The sequence below is a fragment of the Heterodontus francisci genome, chromosome 1 (genome assembly GCF_036365525.1).
Source record: "Heterodontus francisci isolate sHetFra1 chromosome 1, sHetFra1.hap1, whole genome shotgun sequence".
NCBI lineage: Eukaryota > Metazoa > Chordata > Chondrichthyes > Heterodontiformes > Heterodontidae > Heterodontus > Heterodontus francisci.
This window is the reverse complement of record NC_090371.1, coordinates 49,243,282-49,265,969: the sequence shown is the minus strand read 5'-3', so window position 1 is coordinate 49,265,969 and position 22,688 is coordinate 49,243,282. Positions and strand designations below refer to the sequence as shown.

Below are 22,688 nucleotides of genomic sequence, written 5' to 3'. Positions count from 1 at the left end.
ACAATGAAGTTGAAGGACTGTAACTGCCAGATATTGCCTTTATTCCTTCTGCTTTTTCTGTCTCTCTCTGCATATGTGTTTATCGCGTATGCATGCTAGTGTGGTTGCATTGCATATTCATAGTTGTTATCTGGATTAGAGTTTAAAATTAATTAACTTCCACCTTTCTTGTTTAAATCTAAGGAAACCTGACTGATTTCTTTGCCTTTCAATTGGAGCAGTGAACAAGGATTCATTGAGGGGGAGCTAAAAACACAGTGTTTTAAAATTAAACCCTGTTACGGTTAAACCAGGCAAAGGCTGAGAGGGAACCCCGAGACTCCTCTTCACCTGGTCGTAACAGTTTTGAATGGTAAATTGCTGACCAGCTAATCTGGGAAGTACACTCCTGGCTTGAGTGTCAAGCATTTCTTTCATTTTCCTGCGTTGCTCTAGAAGAACACTTCTAACTTCATGCACTGGATACAGTTCGCACTGGACGCGCTGTATGTCAAACAAGGCTGTGCCTTGTCCTTGTTCTCACCCTTAGGAATCTTGAAACCACAAGACGCACAGAAGATGAAAAGAGCTTCTATCTTGCTACAATCTGGGCAAAATTGGAAAACCATGGCCTGCATGGAACTCCTTTAATGCAAGGCTCCATCTAGTCACTGTCTGAGGACAGGAGGGAGATAGTGCTTGGTTAGGTCGCTGTATGTTCGCAGTCCAGCAACAGCAGATCCAGTCACTTGAACAACGTAGAAAAGTTGGGATTTCTAATCTGAATCATTATAACAACACTTAATCTTAATGGATCCGAGATATGGGATTGGGGACCCATTGTATGCAGTCAGTTGAGTGTTGTTTGGAGTTATCTTGGCATGCCATTTGCTCAGATACATGCATTTTAACAAGCGTAGGGGTAAAATGTTTGCACTGGCACCAGTGTCCACTTTTGCCTAGAGCAAATGAGTGCTCTCTTTTCCTCGACATGAAATACGAATGGGTGTAAATGCTTCTAGCGGAGTAATCAAATCAGTAAGCTTGGGGACATTTACGACAATTGGTGAGCGGTGGGAAAGAGTGAAACCAGCAGTGGGGTTAAAAGCATCACAGAGGCAGCGAGAAATCAGTCAGCGAGCGGCAGGAAAGAGCGAGACCAGCAGCAGGGATAGCTAACACTAGGAGCCAGTCAGAACGAGCATTTTATAAGAAAAATTGCAATGTGATGTAGGTGATTGGCTGGTGAGCAAACAGAGTGCAGATTGTAAGAAAAGTGTGCAGATAAGAATTTGGTGAATGGGGAGTTCAGTGAAGGGGAGAGGAGGTGCTCCTTTTTTCATCCTTCAGTATTTGGTTCTTCAGTGCAGTGGAAGGAGCTGGTTGGTTGGGGAGATCTATAAATAAAAAGAACTGAAACTTTAAAATAAATACCTATTACACATACCTGTGTAATTAGGAAATGTGTAGCTCAGTTGCAGGTGGCACTAGCATTTAATAAGCTTAGTATATTGTAGTATACATGGGAATTATTCTTAGCTAATTGAGGAAATAATTAAGTTAAATTAACTAAATAACATAAGTAACAATGACAGGACAGATGTTGTGTTGCAGCTGTGGAATGTGGGATATCCTGGATGTCAACATGATCCAGGACAAAAACGTCCTGTGAAAGTGTAAGCAGCTAGAGGAGTTCCAGATCAGTATTATTGATCTGGAAACCGTACTGCAGACACTGCGCAACATCAGGGAGGGGGAGAGATACCTGACGCTTTGTACCAGAAAACGGTCACACCCCTGAGGAACGTAGGAGCAGGAGTAGGCCATTCAGCCCATCAAGCCTACCCTGCCATTCAGTATGATCATGGCTGATCTTCCACTTCAATGCGTTTTCCCCACACTATCTTCATAGCCCCTTATGTCATTTGTATGTAGAAATCTGTCAATCTCTGCTTAGAATAGGATTGTCTGTTTTGGTCAGCGGTGAGGGACAGGAGGGTGTGACTGTGGGTGAGGCAAGTAAAGAGACCGAGCAGACAGTAGTGGAGGAGCCTCAGCCTTTGCAATTGTCAAACAGATTTGAGGTGCTTGCAACCTCTGTGGATAAAAGCAAGGTCTAGAGGGTGGATGAACAGACTCGCCATTGCACCATGGTACAGGAAGCCATTCAAGCGGGGGGAGCAAAAAGGAAAGTAGTGGTAATAGGGAACAGTATAGTGAGGGGGATTGACACTGTTCTCTGCAGCAAAGAGTGAGAGTCCAGAAGGCTGTATTGCCTGCACAGTGCCATTTGCTCAGGGCTGGGCAGGAACTTACAGTGGGAGGGGAATGATCCAGTCATTGTGGTCCTGTAGGTACCAACTACATAGGCAAGACAAGGAAAGAGGTTCTGCATATACAGTATGAGGGGCTAGGTACCAAATTAAGAAACAGAACCTCAAAGGTAATAATCTCTGGATTATTACCTGAGCCACTTGCAAATTGGCATAGGGCAAATAAGATTAGAGAAATGAATGCGTGGCTCAAAGACAGGTGTGGTAAAGTGAGTTCCGGTTCGTACAAACGGTTTGAACTCAAAGACTGTTCGCTCCCAAATTGAGACGATCTCTCCTGTCTGCTCCCATCTCTTTCTCACAAGCCTCTGAATCCACTGAAGACGCATGAACCCCAAGAGACAAATTTCTCCTACAGTGAACAAGGTTTAAGAAGAATACTGGGCCCCGACAAAAAGCAAGATCTAACTACAGTCAAGGACTCTACAGTGAGCTTGAAGAATCGTAACAAAAAGTCTTCAGATATTGCCTCAAACTTTTCCACTTTTTTTTCCTTCTCTCTATATGCATGTGTGTATCCCGTATGCGTGCTAGCGTGGGCGCGTTGTGTATCCATAGGTGTCAACCGAATTAGTGTTTAAGTTTAATAAATTTCAATCTATCTTCTTTAAACGTAAGAAAACCTGTTTGTGCTGGTTTCTTTGCCTTCTAATTGGAAAGCGGGGAATGAGGATTTACCAAGGGGAGCTAAAAACACGGTGTGTTTAAAATTAAACCCTGTTACAGTAAGACTTGGTGACGGCTGAAAGGGAACCCTAGTACTCTTTCTCACCAGGTCGTAACCCCCCTAACAGTAACCACACAGCAGGATGGGGTATAAAGGAAGAAATAATGGGAGCTTGTCAGAAAGTTATGGTGATAATCATGAGGTATTTTAATCTCTATATAGACTGGAAAATTCCGATGGGCAAAGGTAGCCTAGATAGGAGTTCATAGAATGTTTTTCGGATGTTTTCTTAGAACAGCACGTTCTGGAGCCAGCCAGAGAGCTGGCTATTCACAACCTGGTACTGTGCAACGGGATAGGATTAATTAATGACCTCATAGTGAAGGTGCCCCATGGCAGCAGCGATCATAACATTATTGAATTCTACGTTCAGTTTGAGGGAGAGAAGAGTGGGTCTAAGACTAACATTTTAAACTTAAATAAGGGCAATTATGCAGGTATTGAAGCAGAGCTAGCTAAAGTGAACTGGCAAATTAGGTTAAGGGGTAAGTCAATCGCGATGCAATGGCAGACATTTAAGTGGATATTTCAGAATACACAGAATAGATGTATTCTAATGAGAAAGAAAAATTCCAAGAGGAGGACCCATCATCCGTGGTTAACTTAAAAAAAGTTAAAGGTAGTATCAAACTTAACGAAAAAGCATATAATTGCACAAAGATGGGCGGCAGGTTAGAGATTGCACAGAATGAATATAAATAACCGAAAAGAATGACTAAAAGATTAATAAGGAGGCAAAATTAGTGTACGAGAGAAAGCTGACTGGTAATATCAAAACAGATAGTAAGAGTTTCTATATATATTTAAAAAAGAAAAGAATTAACGAAGTGAGCGTTGGTCCTATAGAAAGTGAGTCTGGGGAATTAATAATGGAAAATAAGGAGATGGCAGATGAATTGAATAGGTATTTTGCATTGGTCTTCACTATAGAGGAAACAGGTAACATCCCAGCTGTAAATCAGGAAATGGAAGGGAGGGAGGAACTCAAGAAAAGTACAATCACCAGGGAAGTGGTACTGAGCAATAGTTGGAGCTGCGGGCTGACAAGTCCCCGGGTCCTGATGGACTTCATCCTAGGGTCTTAAAAGAAGTGGCTAGTGAGATAGGTGATGCATTGGTTTTAATTTTCCAGAATTCCCTTGATTCGGGGAAGGTTCCATTAGGTTGGAAAATAGCAAATGTAACTCCTTTATTCAAAAAGGGATGGAGACAGAAAACAGGAAACTACAGGCCAGTTAGCTTAACATTTGTCATGGGGAAAATGTTAGAAGCTATTATTAAAAACGTTTTAACAGGGCACTTGGAAAAATTCAAGGTAACCAGGCAGAGTCAACATGGTTTTGTAAAAGGGAAATCATGTTTAAACAATTTATTGGAATTTTTTGAGGGAGTTACATGTGCTGTGGATAAAGGGGAACCTTTAATTTTCAGAAGGCATTTAATGAGGTTCCATATAAAATGTTGTTGCAGAAAATAAAAGCTCATGGTGTCGGAGGTAACATATTGGCAAGGATAGAAGATTGGCTAGCTAACAGGAAACAGAATCGGCATAAATGGGTCTTTTTCTGGTTGGCAAGATGTAATGAGTGGTGTGCCACAGGGATCAGCGCTGGGGCCTCAACGTTTTTACAATATATATATAAATGATTTGGATGAAGGGACTGAAGGTATGGTTGCTAAATTTTCTGATGACAAGAAGATAGGCAGGAAAGTAAGTGTTGAAGAGGACATAAGGATGCTACAAAGGGATATAGATAGGTTAAGTGAGTGGGCAAAGATCTGTCAAATGGATTTTAATGTGGGAAAATGTGAAATTGCCCATTTTGGCAGTAAGAATAAAAAAGAAGCATATTATCTAAATGGTGAGAAATTGCAGAGCTCTGAGTTAGAGGGATCTGGGTGTCCTCGTGTGTGAATCGCAGAAGGTTAGTATGCAGGTACAGCAAGTAATTGGGAAAGTTAATAGAATGTTGTTTATTGCAAGGGGAATTGAATATAAAAGTAGGGAGGTTGAGTTTCAACTGTGCAGGGCATTGGTGAGACTACATCTAGAGTACTGTGTACAGTATTGATCTCCTTATTTAAGGAAGGATGTAAATGCGTTAGAAGCAGTTCAGAGAAGGTTTACTAGATTAATACCTGGAATGGGTTGGATGCCTTATGAAGAAAGGTTGGACAGGTTCGACTTGTATCCGCTGGAGTTTGGATGAGTAAGAGGTGACTTGATTGAAACATCCAGAGGGGTCTTGACGTGGTGGATGTGGAAAGGATGCTTCCTCTTGTGGGAGAATCTGGAACTAGAAGGTCACTGTTTAAAAATAAGGAGTCGCCCATCTCAGAGTGATGAGGAGAAATTTTTTTCTCTTGGGGTCTTTGGAACTATCTCCGTCAAAAGGAGAGTCTTTGAATATTTTTAAGGCAGAGGTAGATAGTTTCTTGATAAGCAAGGGGGTGAAAGGTTATCGGGAGTAGGCGGGAATGTGGAGTTGAGGTTACAGTTAGATCAGCCATGATCTTGAATAACGGAGCAGGCTCGTGGATCCAAGTGGCCTACTGGGAATCAGGGGGAAAACCCTCTGCTGGCTGGAGTCGTACCTAGAGCAAAGGAAGATGGTTGTGGTTGTTGGAGGTCAATCATCTGAGCTCCAGGACATCACTGCAGGGGTTCCTTAGGGTAGTATCCTGGGCCCAACCATCTTCAGCTGCTTCATCAATGACCTTCCTTCAATCATAAGGTCAGAGGTGGGGATGTTCGCTGCTGATTGCACAGTGTTCAGCACCATTTGTGACTCCTCAGATACTGAGGCAGTCCGTGTAGAAATGCAGCAAGACCTGGACAATATCCAGGCTTGGGCTGATAAGTGGCAAGTAACATTCGTGCCACACAAGTGCCAAGCAATGACCATCTCCAACAAGAGAGAATCTAACCATCTCCCCTTGACATTCAACGGCATTACGATTGTTGAATCCCCCACTATCAACATCCTAGGTGCTACCATTGACCAGAAACTGAACTGGAGTAGCCATATAAATACCGTGGCTACAAGAGCAGGTCAGAGGCTAGGAATCCTGAGGCGAGTAACTCACCTCCTGATTCCCCAAAGCCTGTCCACCATCTACAAGGCACAAGTCAGAAGTGTGATGGAATACTTTCCACTTGCCTGGATGGGTGCAGCTCCAACAACACTCAAGAAGCTCAACACCATCCAGGACAAAGCAGCCCGCTTGATTGGCACCCCATCTACAAACATTCACTCCCTCCACCACCGACGCACAGTGGCAGCAGTGTGTACCATTTACAAGATGCACTGCAGCAATGCACCAAGGCTCCTTAGACAGCACCTTCCAAACCTGCAACCTCAACCAACTAGAAGGACAAGGGCAGAAAATACATGGGAACACCACCACCTGCAATTTCCCCTCCCAAGTCGCACGCCATCCTGACTTGGAACTATATCGCCGTTCCTTCGCTGGCGCTGGGTCAAAATCCTGGAACTCCCTTCCTAAGAGCACTGTGGGTATACCTACCCCAAATGGACTGCAGCGGTTCAAGAAGGCAGCTCACCACCACCTTCTCAAGGGCAATTAGGGATGGGCAATAAATGCTGGCCTGGCCAGTGACGCCTACATCCCATGAATGAATAAAAAAAAACTCTTACTCCAAATTCGTATTTTCGTATGAGTGATTTCGTTCTGCTTGCTCACTTGTGCTCGTACTCTGATCTTCAGGATCAGTAGTACTAATGCCATCTACAACTTTATGAATGAATCTGTTGTAGCGTGACAGAAAATTGTGAAGCTTGTCAGGGTGCGAAGCTGTCCTGCGGTCCTGTGTTCAGGACGTTTGCCCGCAGTGTCTGCCTTGGTTTCGTGACATTGTCATTTCCAATTGCTCCTGACACCGCAAGCTTTGGATATGGAGTTAAATGTTGGACAGGCTTTAGTCGAATGCAAAAGCCCACACCTAGTGCATGGTGTTTTGGATTTGGTATCCCTATTCAATGCAGCTATGCACCTAACACAGAGCTTTGAAGGCATTGTTGTGCCCTGATGATGGGCTCAAATTTGCGGTCATCCTTCAATAAGGCGTCCGCCATGTACTCTTTGTGTTTGTCCAAAAGATCGTTTTGGTAGAGTTCAATCGGTGTGAATGCAATCACGAGTTCGATGATGTGATCTGCCAGTTTGGTGTCAGTAAAGTCACACACTTGGCCTTTGGCACAACCATGACTGACAAAGTGTTCCATGGATTAGCTAGGCTGTTGTCTGCAAGACATAAATTGGCATCTATGACTGTCAAATTGAGCTTGAGGTGCAATTGGTCTTCTAAACTGGACCAAATCTTTACAGGATCCTTCATTAAGACCGGAGGTGTTGAGACAATATAGTCCTTTGTTGCCAATAGCTCTGCGTTTCTGAACTACTTCAGTGGATCATCAATGGCTGGGTTGTCGAAACAAAGCTTGACACTCTGCTTGAAAAGAAGAAATTCTGAAAGCAGGTCAGATGCTTTCCAATTACTAGTAGGGAAAAGTGTTGCCATGATAGCAGTGACTGTATTGTTGCACCTACAGAAGAAAAGATAAGATGTGAAGGCAAATAATAGACTTGCAATGCCACTTCTGAACAGACTTAGATGGTGTGGTGCTGTCTTTTGCAATGGAAAAAAAGAGTTGCAGTTCCACTGGTGAACTGGTTTGGAGGTTATGGCGGTGTCTCTTGCTGTGGAGACTTGTAATACCACTACTAGGCAGGCTTGGAGGTTGTGGCTGTGGCGACTTGTTGTAGTACCACAAATGAACAGGCTTGGCGGTTGTGGCGCTGTTGCCGAATTTGCACGCTTTTGGTTTAGCCCCGTCCATGAAGTGTGGATTTGGCGTGAAGAAAAACCAAAGGCCCAAAACAGGAATGGTGATTTTTCCTCAAAAAATAGCAAGAACGATTGTTCTTCTTGAAACACAACAAAAAAAACCGCCTGCTTTCTGTGTCTTGACTGTTGCACGTTCAGCTGTTCAATGGATTGCGGCGCTCCACGTATCAAAACTATGCCGATTTTACGCTCGACCCAGTAGTCCACTGCCGTGATGGCGCTAAGTCGTCCAACGCACCTCATAAACGTTACTGGGTCTGGTACCCCTGTACAGCATTCAACTCGCCCAGGAAAGGAGCAATGCTGAGTGAGACTGGCACAGTTTAAAAGAGCAGCGGCAGCGGGAAGGAGTGATACTGATTGAGACCAGCACAGGGAGCGGAGAGCAGCCAGACCTCTGTGAGGGCAGTCCAGGCGCACGGAGTTTTAAAAAAAAAATTCAACAGTGACATCACAGGAAATTCTTTGAGGAAGTGACAAAGTTGATTGATGAGGGAAGGGCTGTAGATGTCATATACATGGACTTCAGTAAGGCGTTTGATTAGGTTCCCCATGGTAGGCTGATGGAGAAAGTGAAGTCGCATGGGATCCAGGGTGTACTAGCTAGATGGATAAAGAACTGGCTGGGCAACAGGAGACAGAGAGTAGCAGTGGAAGGGAGTTTCTCAAAATGGAGACGTGTGACCAGTGGTGTTCCACAGGGATCCGTGCTGGGACCACTGTTGTTTGTGATATACAGAAATGATTTGGAGGAAAGTATAGGTGGTCTCATTAGCAAGTTTGCAGACGACACTAAGATTGGTGGAGTAGCAGATAGTGAAGGGGACTGTCAGAGAATACAGCAGAATATAGATAGACTGGAGAGTTGGGCAGAGAAATGGCAGATGGAGTTCAATCAGGGCAAATGCGAGGTGATGCATTTTGGAAGATCCAATTCAAGAGTGAACTATACAGTAAATGGAAAAGTCCTGGGGAAAATTGATGTACAGAGAGATTTGGGTGTTCAGGTCCATTGTTCCCTGAAGGTGGCAACGCAGGTCAATAGAGTGGTCAAGAAGGCATACGGCATGCTTTCCTTCATCGGACGGGGTATTGAGTACAAGAGTTGGCAGGTCATGTTACAGTTGTATAGGACTTTGGTTCGGCCACATTTGGAATACTGCGTGCAGTTCTGGTCGCCACATTACCAAAAGGATGTGGATGCTTTGGAGAGGGTGCAGAGGAGGTTCACCAGGATGTTGCCTGGTATGGAGGGCGCTAACTATGAAGAGAGGTTGAGTAGATTAGGATTATTTTCATTAGAAAGGCGGAGGTTGAGGGGGGACCTGATTGAGGTGTACAAAATCACGAGAGGTATAGACAGGGTGGATAGCAAGAAGCTTTTTCCCAGAGTGGGGGATTCAAATACTAGAGGACACGAGTTCAAAGTGAAAGGGGAAAAGTTTAGGGGGGATATGCGTGGAAAGTTCTTTACGCAGAGGGTGGTGGGCACCTGGAACGCATTGCCAGCGGAGGTGGTAGATGTGGGCACGATGGAGTCTTTTAAGATGTATCTAGACAGATACATGAATGGGCAGGAAGCAAAGAGATACAGACCCTTAGAAAATAGGCGACATGTTTAGAGGATCTGGATCGGCGCAGGCTTGGAGGGCCGAAGGGCCTGTTCCTGTGCTGTAATTTTCTTTGTTCTTTGTTCTTTTGAAAGCTGCAAGGTGATTGGTTGGTGAGTATCTGCTGTTAGGGAATAGCTCTAAATAGCTGGATTAGTAACTAAGGTAAGAAAGGTCTACAGTTTATTTTTATATCTAGTAAGTAGTGATTTTTAAGGAGTTCTGTAGTAACGAGGACCAGGGAAGAAGGGCCCCAGAGTAATTGATATTATTTGATATTATGCATCTTCCAAAAGGTTTAATTTGAAGGGTTAAGTCATGGCAGGAGAGGTCAAAGCCCTGGTGTGCTCCTCGTGCTCAATGTGGGAAACCGGCACAATTCTAGTGCCCGGGACCAGCATGCGTGCAGGAAGTGTCATCAGCTGCAGCTCCTGGAAGCCTGGATTTCAGAGCTGGAGCGGCGGCTGCGGACACTGTGGAGCATCCGCAAGGCGGAGAGTATTGTTGATAGCACGCATAGACAGGTGATCAAACTGCAGGCAGGAAGAGAATGGGTGACCACCAGGCAGAGCAAGAGGACTAGGAAGGCAGTGCAGGAATCTCCTGTGGTTATTCCCCTGCAAAACAGATATCCTGCTTTGGATACTGCTGGGGGGAATGGCCTCGAAGGGGAGAGCAGCAACAGCCCAATTCGTTGCACCATGGTTGGCTCTGCTGCACAGGGGAGAAGTAAAAAGTATGGGAATGCAATAGTTATAGGGGATTCAATTGTAAGGGGAATAGAATAAGCGTTTCTGTGGCCGCAAATGAGACTCCAGGATGATATGTTGCCTCCCTGGTGCTAGGGTCAAGGATGTCTCAGAGCTGTTACAGGACATTCTGAAGGGGGAGGATGAACAGCCAGTGGTCGTGGTACACATTGCTACAAACGACAGAGCTTTAAAAAAAAAGGATGAGGTCCTCAAAGCAGAATATAGGGAGTTAGGGAGTAAGTTGAAAAGTAAGACCTCAAAGGTACTGATCTCAGGATTACTACCACATGCTAGTCAGAGTAGAAATAGCAGGATATATCGGATGAATATGTGACTGAAGAGATGGTGTGAGGGGGAGGGTTTTCGATTCCTGGGGGAGGTGGGACCAGTACAAACTGGACGGGTTACACCTGGGCAGGACCGGGACTGATGTCCTAGGGGGAGTATTTGCGAGAGTGGTTGGGGAGGGTTTAAACTAAAATGGCAGGGGATGGGAACCTTAGCAAGGAGTCAGAGGAGGGGGGATCAAAGACAAGAACAAAAGACAGTAAAGGGACTAAGAAAAGTGATAGGCAGAGAAATCAAGGGCCAGAATCAAACAGGGCCACAGTGAAAAATAGTGGGAAGGGGACAAGTAATGTTAAAAAGACAAGCCTTAAGGCTTTGTGCCTTAACGCGTGGAGCATTCGCAATCAAGTGAATGAATTTATCGTGCAAATTGATGTAAACAGGTATGATCCAGTCGGGATTATGGAGACATGGCTGCAGGGTGACCAGGGATGGGAAATGAACATCCAGGGATAATTCAATATTTAGGAAGGACAGACAAAAAGTAAGAGGCGGTGGAGTTGCATTGCTGGTTAAAGATGAAATTAACGCAATAGTGAGGAAGGATATCAGTTCTGACGAAGTGGAATCTATATGGGTAGAGCTGAGAAACACTAAGAGGCAAAAACAGTTTTTGGGGGTTGTATATAGACCCCCAAACTGTCGTGGTGATGTTGGGAATGGCATTAAACAGGAAATTAGAGATGCATGCGGTACTTATGGGTGACTTTAATCTGCATATAGATTGGGCAAATCAAATTTGTCACAATACCATAGAGGAGGAATTCATGGAGTGTATACGTGATGGTTTTCTGGACCAATACGTTGAGGAACCAACTAGAGAACAGGCCGTCCTAGACTGGGTATTGTGTAATGAGAGCGGAATAATTGACAATCTAGTTTTGCGAGACCCCTTGGGGAAGAGCGACCATAATATGTTAGAATTGTTCATCCAGATGGAGAGTGATATAGTTGATTCCAAGACTAGGGTCCTGAATCTTAATAAAGGAGGCGCAAGTTGGCTATGATGGATTGGGAAACGTTACTTAAAGGGATGAGGGTGGATAGGCAATGGCAAGCATTCAAAGAGTGTATGGGTGAACTGCAACAATTGTTTGTTCCCATCTGGCGCAAATGTAAAATGGGAAAGGTAGCCAAACCATGGCTTACAAGGGAAATTAGAGATAGCATTAGATCCAAGGAAGAGGCATGCAAATTTGCCAGTAAAAGCAACAAACCTGAGGATTGGGAGCAGTTTAGAATTCAGCAAAGGAGGACCAAGGGATTGATTAAGAAGGGGAAAATAAAGTACGAGAGCAAGCCTGCGGGAAACATAAAAACTGACTGTAAAAGTTTCTATAAGTATGTGAAGAGAAAAAGATTGGTGAAGACAAATGTAGGTCCCTCACAGTCAAACAGGGGAATTTATTATGGGGAACAAAGAAATGGCTGACCAACTAATTGCATACTTTGGTTCTGTCTTCACAAAGGAGGACACAAATATCATACCAGAAATGTTGGGGAACACAGGGTTTAGTGGGAGAGAGGAACTGAAGGAAATCAGTATTAGAGAAATGGTGTTGGGGAAATTGATGGGATTGAAGGCTGATAAATCCCCAGGGCCGGATAATCTACATCCCAGAGTACTTAAGGCAGTGACCCTGGAAATAGTGGATGCATTGTTGGTCATCTTCCAAGCTTCTACAGACTCTGGAACAATTCCTACAGATTGGAGGGTAGCTAATGTAACCCCACTATTTAAAAAGGGAGGTAGAGAGAAAGCAGGGAATTATAGACCAGTGACCCTGACGTCGGTAGTGGGGAAAATTCTAGAGTTCATTATCAAAGATTTTATAGCAGAGCACTTGGAGAACAGTGGTAGAATTGGACCGAGTCAACATGGATTTACGAAAGGGAAATCATGCTTGACAAATCTACGAGAATTCTCCGAGGATGTAACTGGAAGACTTGATAAGGGGGAGCCAGTGGATATGGTTTATTTGGACTTTCAGAAGGCTTTCGACAAAGTCCCACATAAGAGATTAGTGTGTAAAATTAAAGCACATGGGATTGGGGGTAGTATATTGCAATGGGTAGAAGATTGGTAGGCAGACAGGAAACAAAGAGTAGGAATAAGCTGGTCTTTTTCCAAATGGCAGGCAGTGACTCGTGGAGTACCGTAGGGATCGGTGCTAGGACCCCAGCTATTCACAATATATATTAATGGTTTAGATGAAGGAACTAAATGTAATATCTCCAAATTTGCTCATGACGCAAAACTGGGTGGGAGGCTGAGTTGTGATGAGGATGCAGAGAGGCTTCAGGGTGATTTGGACAAGTTGTGTGAGTGGGCAAATGCATGGCAGATGCAGTATATTGTGGATAAATGTGAGGTTATCCACTTTGGTAGCAAAAACAGGAAGGCAGATTATTATCTGAATGACTATAAACTGAGAGGGGGGAATATGCAACGAGACCTGGGTGTTTTCGTACACCAGTCGCTGAAAGTAAGCATGCAGGTGCAACAGGTAGTAAAAAGATGAATGGCATGTTGGCCTTCTGTACTCGAATCTTCTCGCTATGGAGCAGGGGTGTCTTGCTGCAATTACAGGGCCTTGGTGAGGCCACACCTGGAATATTGTGTGCAGTTTTGGTCTCCTTATCTGAGGAAGGATGTTCTTTCTATAGAGGGAGTGCAGCGAAGCTTTACCAGACTGATTCCTGGGGTGACGGGACTGACGTATGAGGAGAGATTGAGTCGGATAGGATTATATTTGCTGGAGTTCAGAAGAGTGAGGGGGGGATCTCATGGAAAGCTATAAAATTCTAACAGGACTTGACAGGGTTGATGCAGGAAGGATGTTCCCCATGGTGGGGATTCCAAAACCAGGTGTCATAGTCGAAGGATACAGGGTAAACCTTTCAGGACTGAGATGAGTAGAAATTTCTTCACCCAGAGAGTGGTGAGCCTGTGGAATTCACTACCACAGAAAGCAGTTGAAGCTAAAACATTGTATGTTTTCAAGAAGGAGTTAGATATAGCTCTTGGGCTGAAAGGGATCAAAGAGTATGGGGGAAAGTGGGAACAGGTTACTGAGTTGGATGATCAGCCATGATTGTAATGAATGGCGGTGCAGGCTCGAAGGGCCGAATGGCCTCCTCCTCCTATTTTCTATGTTTTTATGTTTGTCAAGTTGCTCTCGATGTGAGAAACTGACCTATGAATCCCTATGTCAGTCGAGTCAATAGCCACCTGACTCACAGCCCAATGTGACAAGAAGCTTGCCCAGTTGCTGCTGACTGCACTGCTTCGAAGATAAGAAGGCTGAAAGGGTTAGGGAATTGGAGAGGCAGATCATTGCTGAGTAGACCTGAGAGAAAATCAACTTGCAACCTGGTCTGGTCTTCCAAGAGGTAAAGAAATGTGCTCTCTTCAGAATCCTAACACCGTTACCAGCTTGTAACATGTCTAATTCTTCTCAAAACCTAGCGGTTCTAACGTATTGTGACTTTGGGTCTTCAGAAGTCTCGCTGCTGCCAACGTATTGCGTGTTTCTTGAACCTCTGTTAGTAGAGACTGTATGGAAGGACTTAACCATCTAGATGGGATCAGTAATACAATGTTGTAGGTTTTTTTATTGAGTAATAGGAGAGCAGCTAGTGCATTGAGATAAAAACAAAGTGCTGGAAATACTCAGGTTTGGCAGCATCAGTGGAATGAGAAACAGAATTAATGTGTCAACTCTGTGACTTTTCATCAGAACTTGTGTTGCTATTGAATAGTAGCAATGTGAAACAGCTAGCTTCACCTGTTGCTCAAATTTTTTAGATACTTTACGCTTCCGGGGTAATTTGAGGTAGACTGGGCACTTTTCAGGTTCAAAAGTGGTGGCCTGAGGCCCATTCGTGAGTATGCACGATACACAACGACACGCAGCTTCCACAGTGCGGACTGCAACACCGACCGCTCCCTGGTGTGCAGCAAGGTTAGACTCAACCCAAAGCAGCTGCATCACTCCAAGCAGAAGGGCCGCCCGCGCATCAACACGAGCAGAATCTCTCATCCACAGCTGTTACATAGGTTTCTAAATTCACTTGAAAAAGCCCTTCAGAGCACTCCTACAGGGGATGCAGAGACCAAGTGGGCCCACATCAGAGACGCCATCTATGACTCAGCAATGGCCACCTATGGCAAACGAGTGAAGCGGAATGTAGACTGGTTTCAATCTCACTTTGAAGAGCTGGAACCTGTCATAACCACTAATCGCATTGCACTGTTGAACTACAAGAAAGCTCCCAGCGAGTTAACAACTGTAGCACTTAAAGCAGCCAGAAGTGCTGCACAAAGAACAGCCAGGCGCTGCGCAAATGACTACTGGCAACACCTATGCAGTCATATTCAGCTGGCCTCTGACACCGGAAACATCAGAGGAATGTATGATGGCATTAAGAGAGCTTTTGGGCCAACCATCAAGAAGATTGCCCCCCTCAAATCTAAATCAGGGGACACAATCACTGACCAAAGCAAGCAAATGGACCGCTGGGTGGAGCACTACCTAGAACTGTCCTCCAGGGAAAATGTTGTCACTGAGACTGCCCACAATGCAGCCCAGTCTCTGCCAGTCATGGACGAGCTGGACGTACACCCAACAAAATTGGAACTCGGTGATGCCATTGATACTCTAGCCAGCGGAAAAGCCCCTGGGAAAGACGGCATTACCCCTGAAATAATCAAGAGTGCCAAGCCTGCTATACTTTCAGCACTCTACGAACTGCTTTGCTTGTGCTGGGCCGAGGGAGCAGTACCACAGGACATGCGCAATGCCAATATTATCACCCTCTATAAGAACAAGGGTGACTGCAGTGACTGCAACAACTACCGTGGAATCTCCCTGCTCGGCATAGTGGGGAAAGTCTTTGCTCGAGTCGCTTCAAACAGGCTCCAGAAACTGGCTAAGCACGTCTACACTGAGGCACAGTGTGGCTTTCGAGCAGAGAGATCCACCATTGACATGCTGTTGTCCCTTACCCAGCTACAGGAGAAATGCTGTGGACAACAGATGCCTCTCTACGTTGCTTTCATAGATCTCACTAAAGCCTTTGACCTCGTCAGCAGACGTGGTCTCTTCAGACTACTAGAAAAGGTCGGATGTCCACCAAAGCAACTAAGTATCATCACCTCATTCCATGACAATATGAAAGGCACAATTCAGCATAGCGGCGCCTCATCAGACCCCTTTCCTATCCTGAGTGGCGTGAAACAGGGCTGTGTTCTCGCACCTACAATGTTTGGGATCATCTTCTCCCTGCTGCTCTCACATGCATTCAAGTCTTCAGAAGAAGGAATTTTCCTCCCCACAAGATCTGGTGGCAGGTTGTTTAACCTTGTCCGTCTAAGAGCGAAGACTAAAGTAAGGAAAGTCCTCATCAGGGAACTCCTCTTTGCTGATGATGCTGCATTAACATCTCACACTGAAGAGTGTCTGCAGAGACTCATCGACAGGATTGCGGCTGCCTGCAACGAATTTGGCCTAACCATCAGCCTCAAGAAAACGAACATCATGAGATGGCTTGACCATGTGAGCCGCATGGAAGATGGCAGGATCCCCAAGGGCACATTGTACATCGAGCTCGTCACTGGTATCAGACCCACCGGCCGTCCATGTCTCTGCTTTAAAAACGTCTGCAAACGCGACATGAAGTCCTGTGACATTGATCACAAGTCGTGGGAGTCAGTTGCCAGCGATCGCCAGAGCTGGCGGGCAGCCGTAAATGCGGGGCTGAAGTGTGGCGAGTCAAAGAGACTTAGTAGTTGGCAGGAAAAAAGACAGAAGCGCAAGGGGAGAGCCAACTGTGAAACAGCCCTGACAACCAATTTTATCTGCAGCACCAGTGGAAGAGTCTGTCACTCTAGAATTGGCCTTTATAGCCACTCCAGGCGCTGCTTCACAAACCGCTGACCACCTCCAGGCACTTACCCATTGTGTCTCGAGACAAGGAGGCCGAAGAAGAAAGAAAGAAGAATGATCTGATCGGGGTAGCCATTGTCCCTCAGAGTACCAGACAAGTGAATAATGTGTTGTCTGAATTGCAGTGCTGATGCGATGCCAGGTACATAGGCCGTACGTCCAACGACTGGCAGATCGTATCAAACAGCATGTCTCTTCAGCTGTTCGCAATAGGCGGAGTACTGAATGAACTCAATCAACCTGTACTTGCAAAACCCCAAACAAAGTGTCTAATGTTAGATGTCATTCCGCAATTGGAACGCACTTAGTGAACAATCCCGAGTGTTCTAATAATTACACTAATAATCAATTTTAAGATTATCAGTCAGGCTTGCAATGTGGCTGGCTTATGTTTGCTAGAAGCTACGTTTATTCATATGCAGGGACCTGTCCTCTGCAGGCAAAAGGAATATCTACAGGCTTTGTGCCTTTTTTGACTTAAACAGAAGTGTGAGGGTCAGTAGTTCCCTGGTGCATTCTCCATGGCAATGCTTCAACCAATCAGAGTTGACTTGCCAACCAATCAGCACCCTTTTCTCATGCAGTATAAGTTGTTGCTCTCTTTGAAATTTGGCATTCTTGTGTCTGTGATGATGAGTGCGAGATGAAACGGTTCGACAACATGTCTTTTTCTCAGCAATACTTTTTAGGGTTGTTAAGTTAAATGTTGTAAATTCTAGTACATTATTTCCCTATACTTAAATGTGTTGTAAAACTGATGGTACTTTGCTCTGTTTGCAGGGTTTAAAAGTATAGGTTTATGTCTCAGACATTACCCTACTTTAAGAGATTAATTATGACAATGTACAAAAGATTGAAAATTTAAGGATGTAAGACACCAACTGTTGTACAGCTACTTGCTGAGTCTTGTTGGAGTTATTTTTAACATAAAAGTTCTATCAGTTGTGGAATTTTTGTAGAACTCATTATATTCCAGAAAAGGCTTGACTCTCCAGAAACAGATTGCAAAATTTGGGATTGTTTTGTCGATTTTGCTAAAGAAGGCAATGAAAGTCTTGGGTTGTATTCTCATTTGAGTAAATGTGCACATAGGCTAATAATACTGGTTACTGAGTGAATGGAGAACCTGTCTGCAGTTTTAGCATCACTAGCAGCTAGAGCTTCATCTCCTCTCACTTCTCCGGTACAGCTGCCAGCTGCTGTCTTTCAGCTGCTTAAATGGCCAATGCCATTCCAGTCTGAGCAGTCACTGGCAGTCTGTTACCATCTTCCACCTACCCCAGTCATTTTTGAAAAGATTCTTTGCTAGCTTACAGACAAACCTGCTTTCGAAGTATTATTGTATGTGAATAGCTAATTTAAAATTGCCAAGCCAGCCCATTCACTGCCTACCCTGTTAAAATTTCTCTTGTTTTAATATTTTGTATTTTGCTGAACTACAATATGATGCACAGTAGTTTTTTTATGTTTTGTACCAATAAATCAATATCCTTCATGTGTCAGTCCAGCCTTTATTTAATCTTTGTGATCGTGCTTTAATGATTTTAATGCACCTGCTACCTGAAGGTTTTGAACAAAGACCTGTCTTTTCACGGTAAATTAAGGTTCAGCTATGGACATAGTTTTCGAGGAGTCTTCAAATTAAATAATTATATTTTGCTTGAATTTATCGTTGACTTATTTCTGTTTGCCTCATCATTAAAATGCGTTTTGAGAGCAGTGTAACGTCTGTTGCTGACATCGTGTGCGTCTGCTCCCCACCTCACCTTCCCTCTCCTTTGCTTCACAATTTCCTGCCATGCCTTCAGCTGTCGAGGCTTCACATTCCGGAATCCCCTCCCTCAACTCTTCCATCTCTCCTCCTTTAAGATCCTACCTAAAACCCACCTCTTTGACTAAGCATTGGCTCACTCCTTTTATTATGCTGTTTGTTTCGGTTTCCATTTTTGTCCAATTATGTATCGAGATGTTTTTCAATGTTAAAGGAGGTATAGTGTAATGTATCATTTTTTTTGAAATGCACAACTTTTTAGCTCTTACTTTTCATTAACTTTTTTTATTAGGACAAATATCTCCATACAAATTGCTTGGCAGCATTAGCCAACATGTCTGCTCAGTTTCGTTCACTGCATCAGTATGCAGCCCAGAGAATTATCAGGTAAGCTCTTTCTGATATTCTTGCAGAATCTGATCATAGGATTGCACTCTGCTAACTAAGTTTTAACATGGCGCCACATGTTCTTAACCATTTTTGCTTCATTAAGTAGTCTCAGGTGCCTTTTTTAAAATGAGTCGGTCCTTCTAATGTTATGGAGCTACCAAGATTGAGGCAATTTTAATTTGACTTGTGTCAAGCCACTGTTTCCACAGTGTGGAGATCTAATTTTGAAAAGTAAAACTTTAGAAGGAGGTACTTTGCAGAAAAGTATGTGTACTAACTGGGACTTGGCGCAGTGGTTAGCACCGCAGCCTCACAGCTCCAGTGACCCGGCTTCAATTCTGGGTACTGCCTGTGCGGAGTTTGCAAGTTCTCCCTGTGACCGCGTGGGTTTTCGCTGGGTGCTCCGGTTTCCTCCCACAGCCAAAGACTTGCGGGTTGATGGGTAAATTAACCATTATAAATTGCCCCTAGTATAGGTAGGTGGTAGGGGAATTGAGGGAAGGTGGGGATGTAGTAGGAATATGGGATTAATGTAGGATTAGTATAAATGGGTGGTTGATGCTTGGCACAGACTCGGTGGGCCGAAGGGCCTGTTTCAGTGCTGTATCTCTAAATAAGGAATAATGTTGGAGTTACTCTCCAATGAAAAATGTGCAAATAGATTTTTTCCATCAACATTTCCAGGTTCCACCTCTGTACTGGACCTGTGGACTCAAAGCATGGTTGACCAGCTAGACATCCAGTCTCTTACAAAGACAACTTACTTCCATGTTTGAAGTATTTCCTATCTTTGCCCCTTCCTCACCCTGACTGTTACTTAAACTGTATATCAAAGTCCCCCCTCCCTGATCTCTACACCTACATCGTCCTTCTCCATAGTGAACACAGATAATAAGTAATCATTTAAAACCTCACCTGTGTCATCTGGCTCCACACACAGATTGCCACTTTGGGCCCTACTCTATCCTTGGTTATCCTCTTGCCTTTAATATACTTATAAAACGCTTTAGGATTTTCCTTTATCTTGCCCGCCAGTGTTTTCTCATGTCCCCTCTTCGCTTTGCTAATTACCTTTTTTTAAGTACCCCCCTACACTTCCTCTACTCCGCTCGGGCCTCCGCTGTTTTCAGTGCTTTGAATCTGCCATAAGTCTCCTTTTCTTTCCTTATCCAATCCTCTATTATCCCTTGACATCCAGGGTTCCCTTGACTTGTTGGTCCTACCTTCGCCTTTATGTTGGCCCTGAACTCTCACTGTTTCCTTTTTGAATGACTCCCACTGGTCTGATGTAGACTTACTACAAGTAGTTGCTCCCAGTCCACTTTGGCCAGATCCTGTTTTATCATATTGAAATCAGCCTTCCCCCAATTCAGTACTTTTTATTCCCGGTCCCTCTTTGTCCTTTTCCATAACTACCTTAAATCTTAGTTATGGTCACTATCCCCGAAATGATCCCCCACTGACACTTCTACCACTTGTCCAATTTCATTCCTTAGGATTAGGTCAAGTACTGCCCCTTCTCTTGTAGGACTTTCTACGTGCTGGCTCAAAAAGATCTCCTGTATGCATTTTAAGAATTCTGCCCCCTTTAAGCCTTTTGTACGAAGACTATCCCAGTTGATATTGGGGAAGTTGAAATCCCCTACTATTATTACCCTATTATTTTTACACTTCTCTGAGAGTTGCCTACATATCTACTCCTCTGTCTCTCCCTGACTGTTTGGAGGCCTGTAGTACACTCCCAGCCTAGTGATTGCTCCCTTATGGTTTTTAAGTTCTATCCATATGGCATCATTTGAGGAACCACTGTGGGCGGCTCACAGCTCCAGCGACCCGGGTTCAATTCTGGGTACTGCCTGTGTGGAGTTTGCAAGTTCTCTCTGTGTCTGCATGGGTTTTTTCCGGGTGCTCCGGTTTCCTCCCACAAGCCAAAAGACTTGCAGGATGGTAGGTAAATTGGCTATTATAAATTGCCCTTAGTATAGGTAGGTGGTAGGGAAATAGAGGGACAGGTGGGGATGTGGTAGGAATATGGGATTAGATTAGGATTAGTATATAATGGGTGGTTGATGGTCGGCACAGACTCGGTGGGCCGAAGGGCCTGTTTCAGTGCTGTATCTCTAAAACTAAAAACTAAAAAAACTAAAACTAAAAACTAATATCATCCCTCCTTACTGCAGTAATTGACCCCTTGATCAACAGTGCAATACCACCTCCTCTTTTACACCCTCCCCTGTCACACCTGCATATTCTATACCCGGGAATATTAGCTGCCAGTCCTGCCCTTCCCTCAACCATGTTTCTGTCATGGGAATAATATCATATTCCCATGTGTTAATCATTGCCCTCAATTCATCTGCCTTACTAGTAAGACTCCTTGCATTAAAATAGATGCAATCACACTTTGCATTTTTCATTTGTGCCTTAACAGGTCTATATTTGCTCTGCCTTCCAGACTGACTCAGTTTCTCTTCTATATTTGACTGTGCATTACCCCTTATTGTACCTCCACTCTGTATCCCATCCCCCCGCCAAATTAGTTTTAAACCCTCCGCCCCCACCCTCCCTCAACAGCACGAGCAAACCTCCCAGTAAGGATCTTGGTCCCGTTCCGGTTCAGCTGCAACCTGTCCAACTTGTACAGGTCCTACCTTCACCAGAAACAGACCCAGTAATCCAGGAAACTAAAGCCCTCCCTGCTGTGCCATGTCTTCAGCCACGCATTCATCTGCTGTATCCTCCTAGTCCTATAGTCACTAACACGTGGCACTGCGAGTAATCCAGAGATTACAACCTTTTGAGGTTCTGCTTTTTAATCTCCTACCTAGCTCCCTAAATTCTTGTTGCAGGACCTCATCCCTCTTGCTACCTGTGTCGTTGGTACCAATGTGAACCACGACTTCTGACTGTTCACCCTCCCCCTTCAGAATGTCCAGCTGCTTCATGACATCCTTGATCCCAGCACCAGGGAGGCAACATACCATACTGGAGTCACGTTTGCGGCCACAGAAACGCCTGTCTGTACCCCTTATGATAGAAACCCCTATCACTATAGCTCTGCCACACCTCTTCTAGCCCTCCTGTGCAACTGAGCCATCCATGGTGCCATGAACTTGGAACTTAAAATTAAGGAAATGTCACTGATATCCTTGACTGTTCTAAATGAGGCTCTGCTGCCATCTTCCAAGGTTCCTCCAGTAGATGGTATTGTTGGCAAATGCCAGTGGCTATTGCCAGCAGTAATGCCTGCTATGGTTCCAGCTTAGCCAAACCATGTGGTTTCTGTAAATATGTGTGGCTTCATTTGTGGTGAACAATCTAACTGCTGCACTAGATATCTACTGCTTTTCTCTCTCTTGCAATAACCCTTATGTTAACAGTAATGCTGACTGTTGATCCAAGGCTCCATATTTTACAGTCCAATTTGATAGAGCTCATGATTATAGACATAGATTTCAAGGAACTGATTCTTGACTTCTTTTAGTGTGTTAAACATATTCAAGATGGGAATGTGATGCTGTCAGAAAACTAAGTCATGAGCAGTCAGATGCTACAAATCTGAAATACAGTATTCTGCATTGGCCTCTGCAGAATATATGTGGCAGTACGTATGCTGGATGCTGCCTGTACGCAGGCTACTCTGTGCATTTTTTGGCACTGTACACCCTCTAGCAATCTTACTTTGTTTTGCACAATGCAATGGCTCCACCAAGCAAATTGCTAATCACCCTGATCTTCCATTCAATTGATACGCATTTGTGGCTCTGGACTATAACTGTTAGCAAATATTAATGATGTAAATCAGGTAAGGTTTCCATCAGCTGTTACATGAAAACAATACTTTGTGGATAAACCTAATGGACTGCTATTGTCAGGAGTATTATTGTCGCTGAGTTAGAAAGTTGTGGGTTTGAGCTCCACTCCAGATTGAGCCCACAATCCAGGTTATTCAAAGAAGAG

The 22,688-nt window shown here is 44.3% G+C and overlaps 1 protein-coding gene across 3 annotated transcripts in view; it reads left to right on the top strand.

Moving 5' to 3' along the window:
* The window catches only part of dym (dymeclin), a 712,143-nt gene that overhangs the window by 323,847 nt on the left and 365,608 nt on the right, over positions 1–22,688 (top strand). For all 3 annotated transcript variants that reach the window (XM_068030338.1, XM_068030330.1, XM_068030348.1), the window contains one exon: positions 18,631–18,725. In XM_068030338.1, coding sequence (XP_067886439.1) covers positions 18,631–18,725 — 95 coding nt within the window. The remainder of the gene's footprint in view (positions 1–18,630; positions 18,726–22,688) is intronic.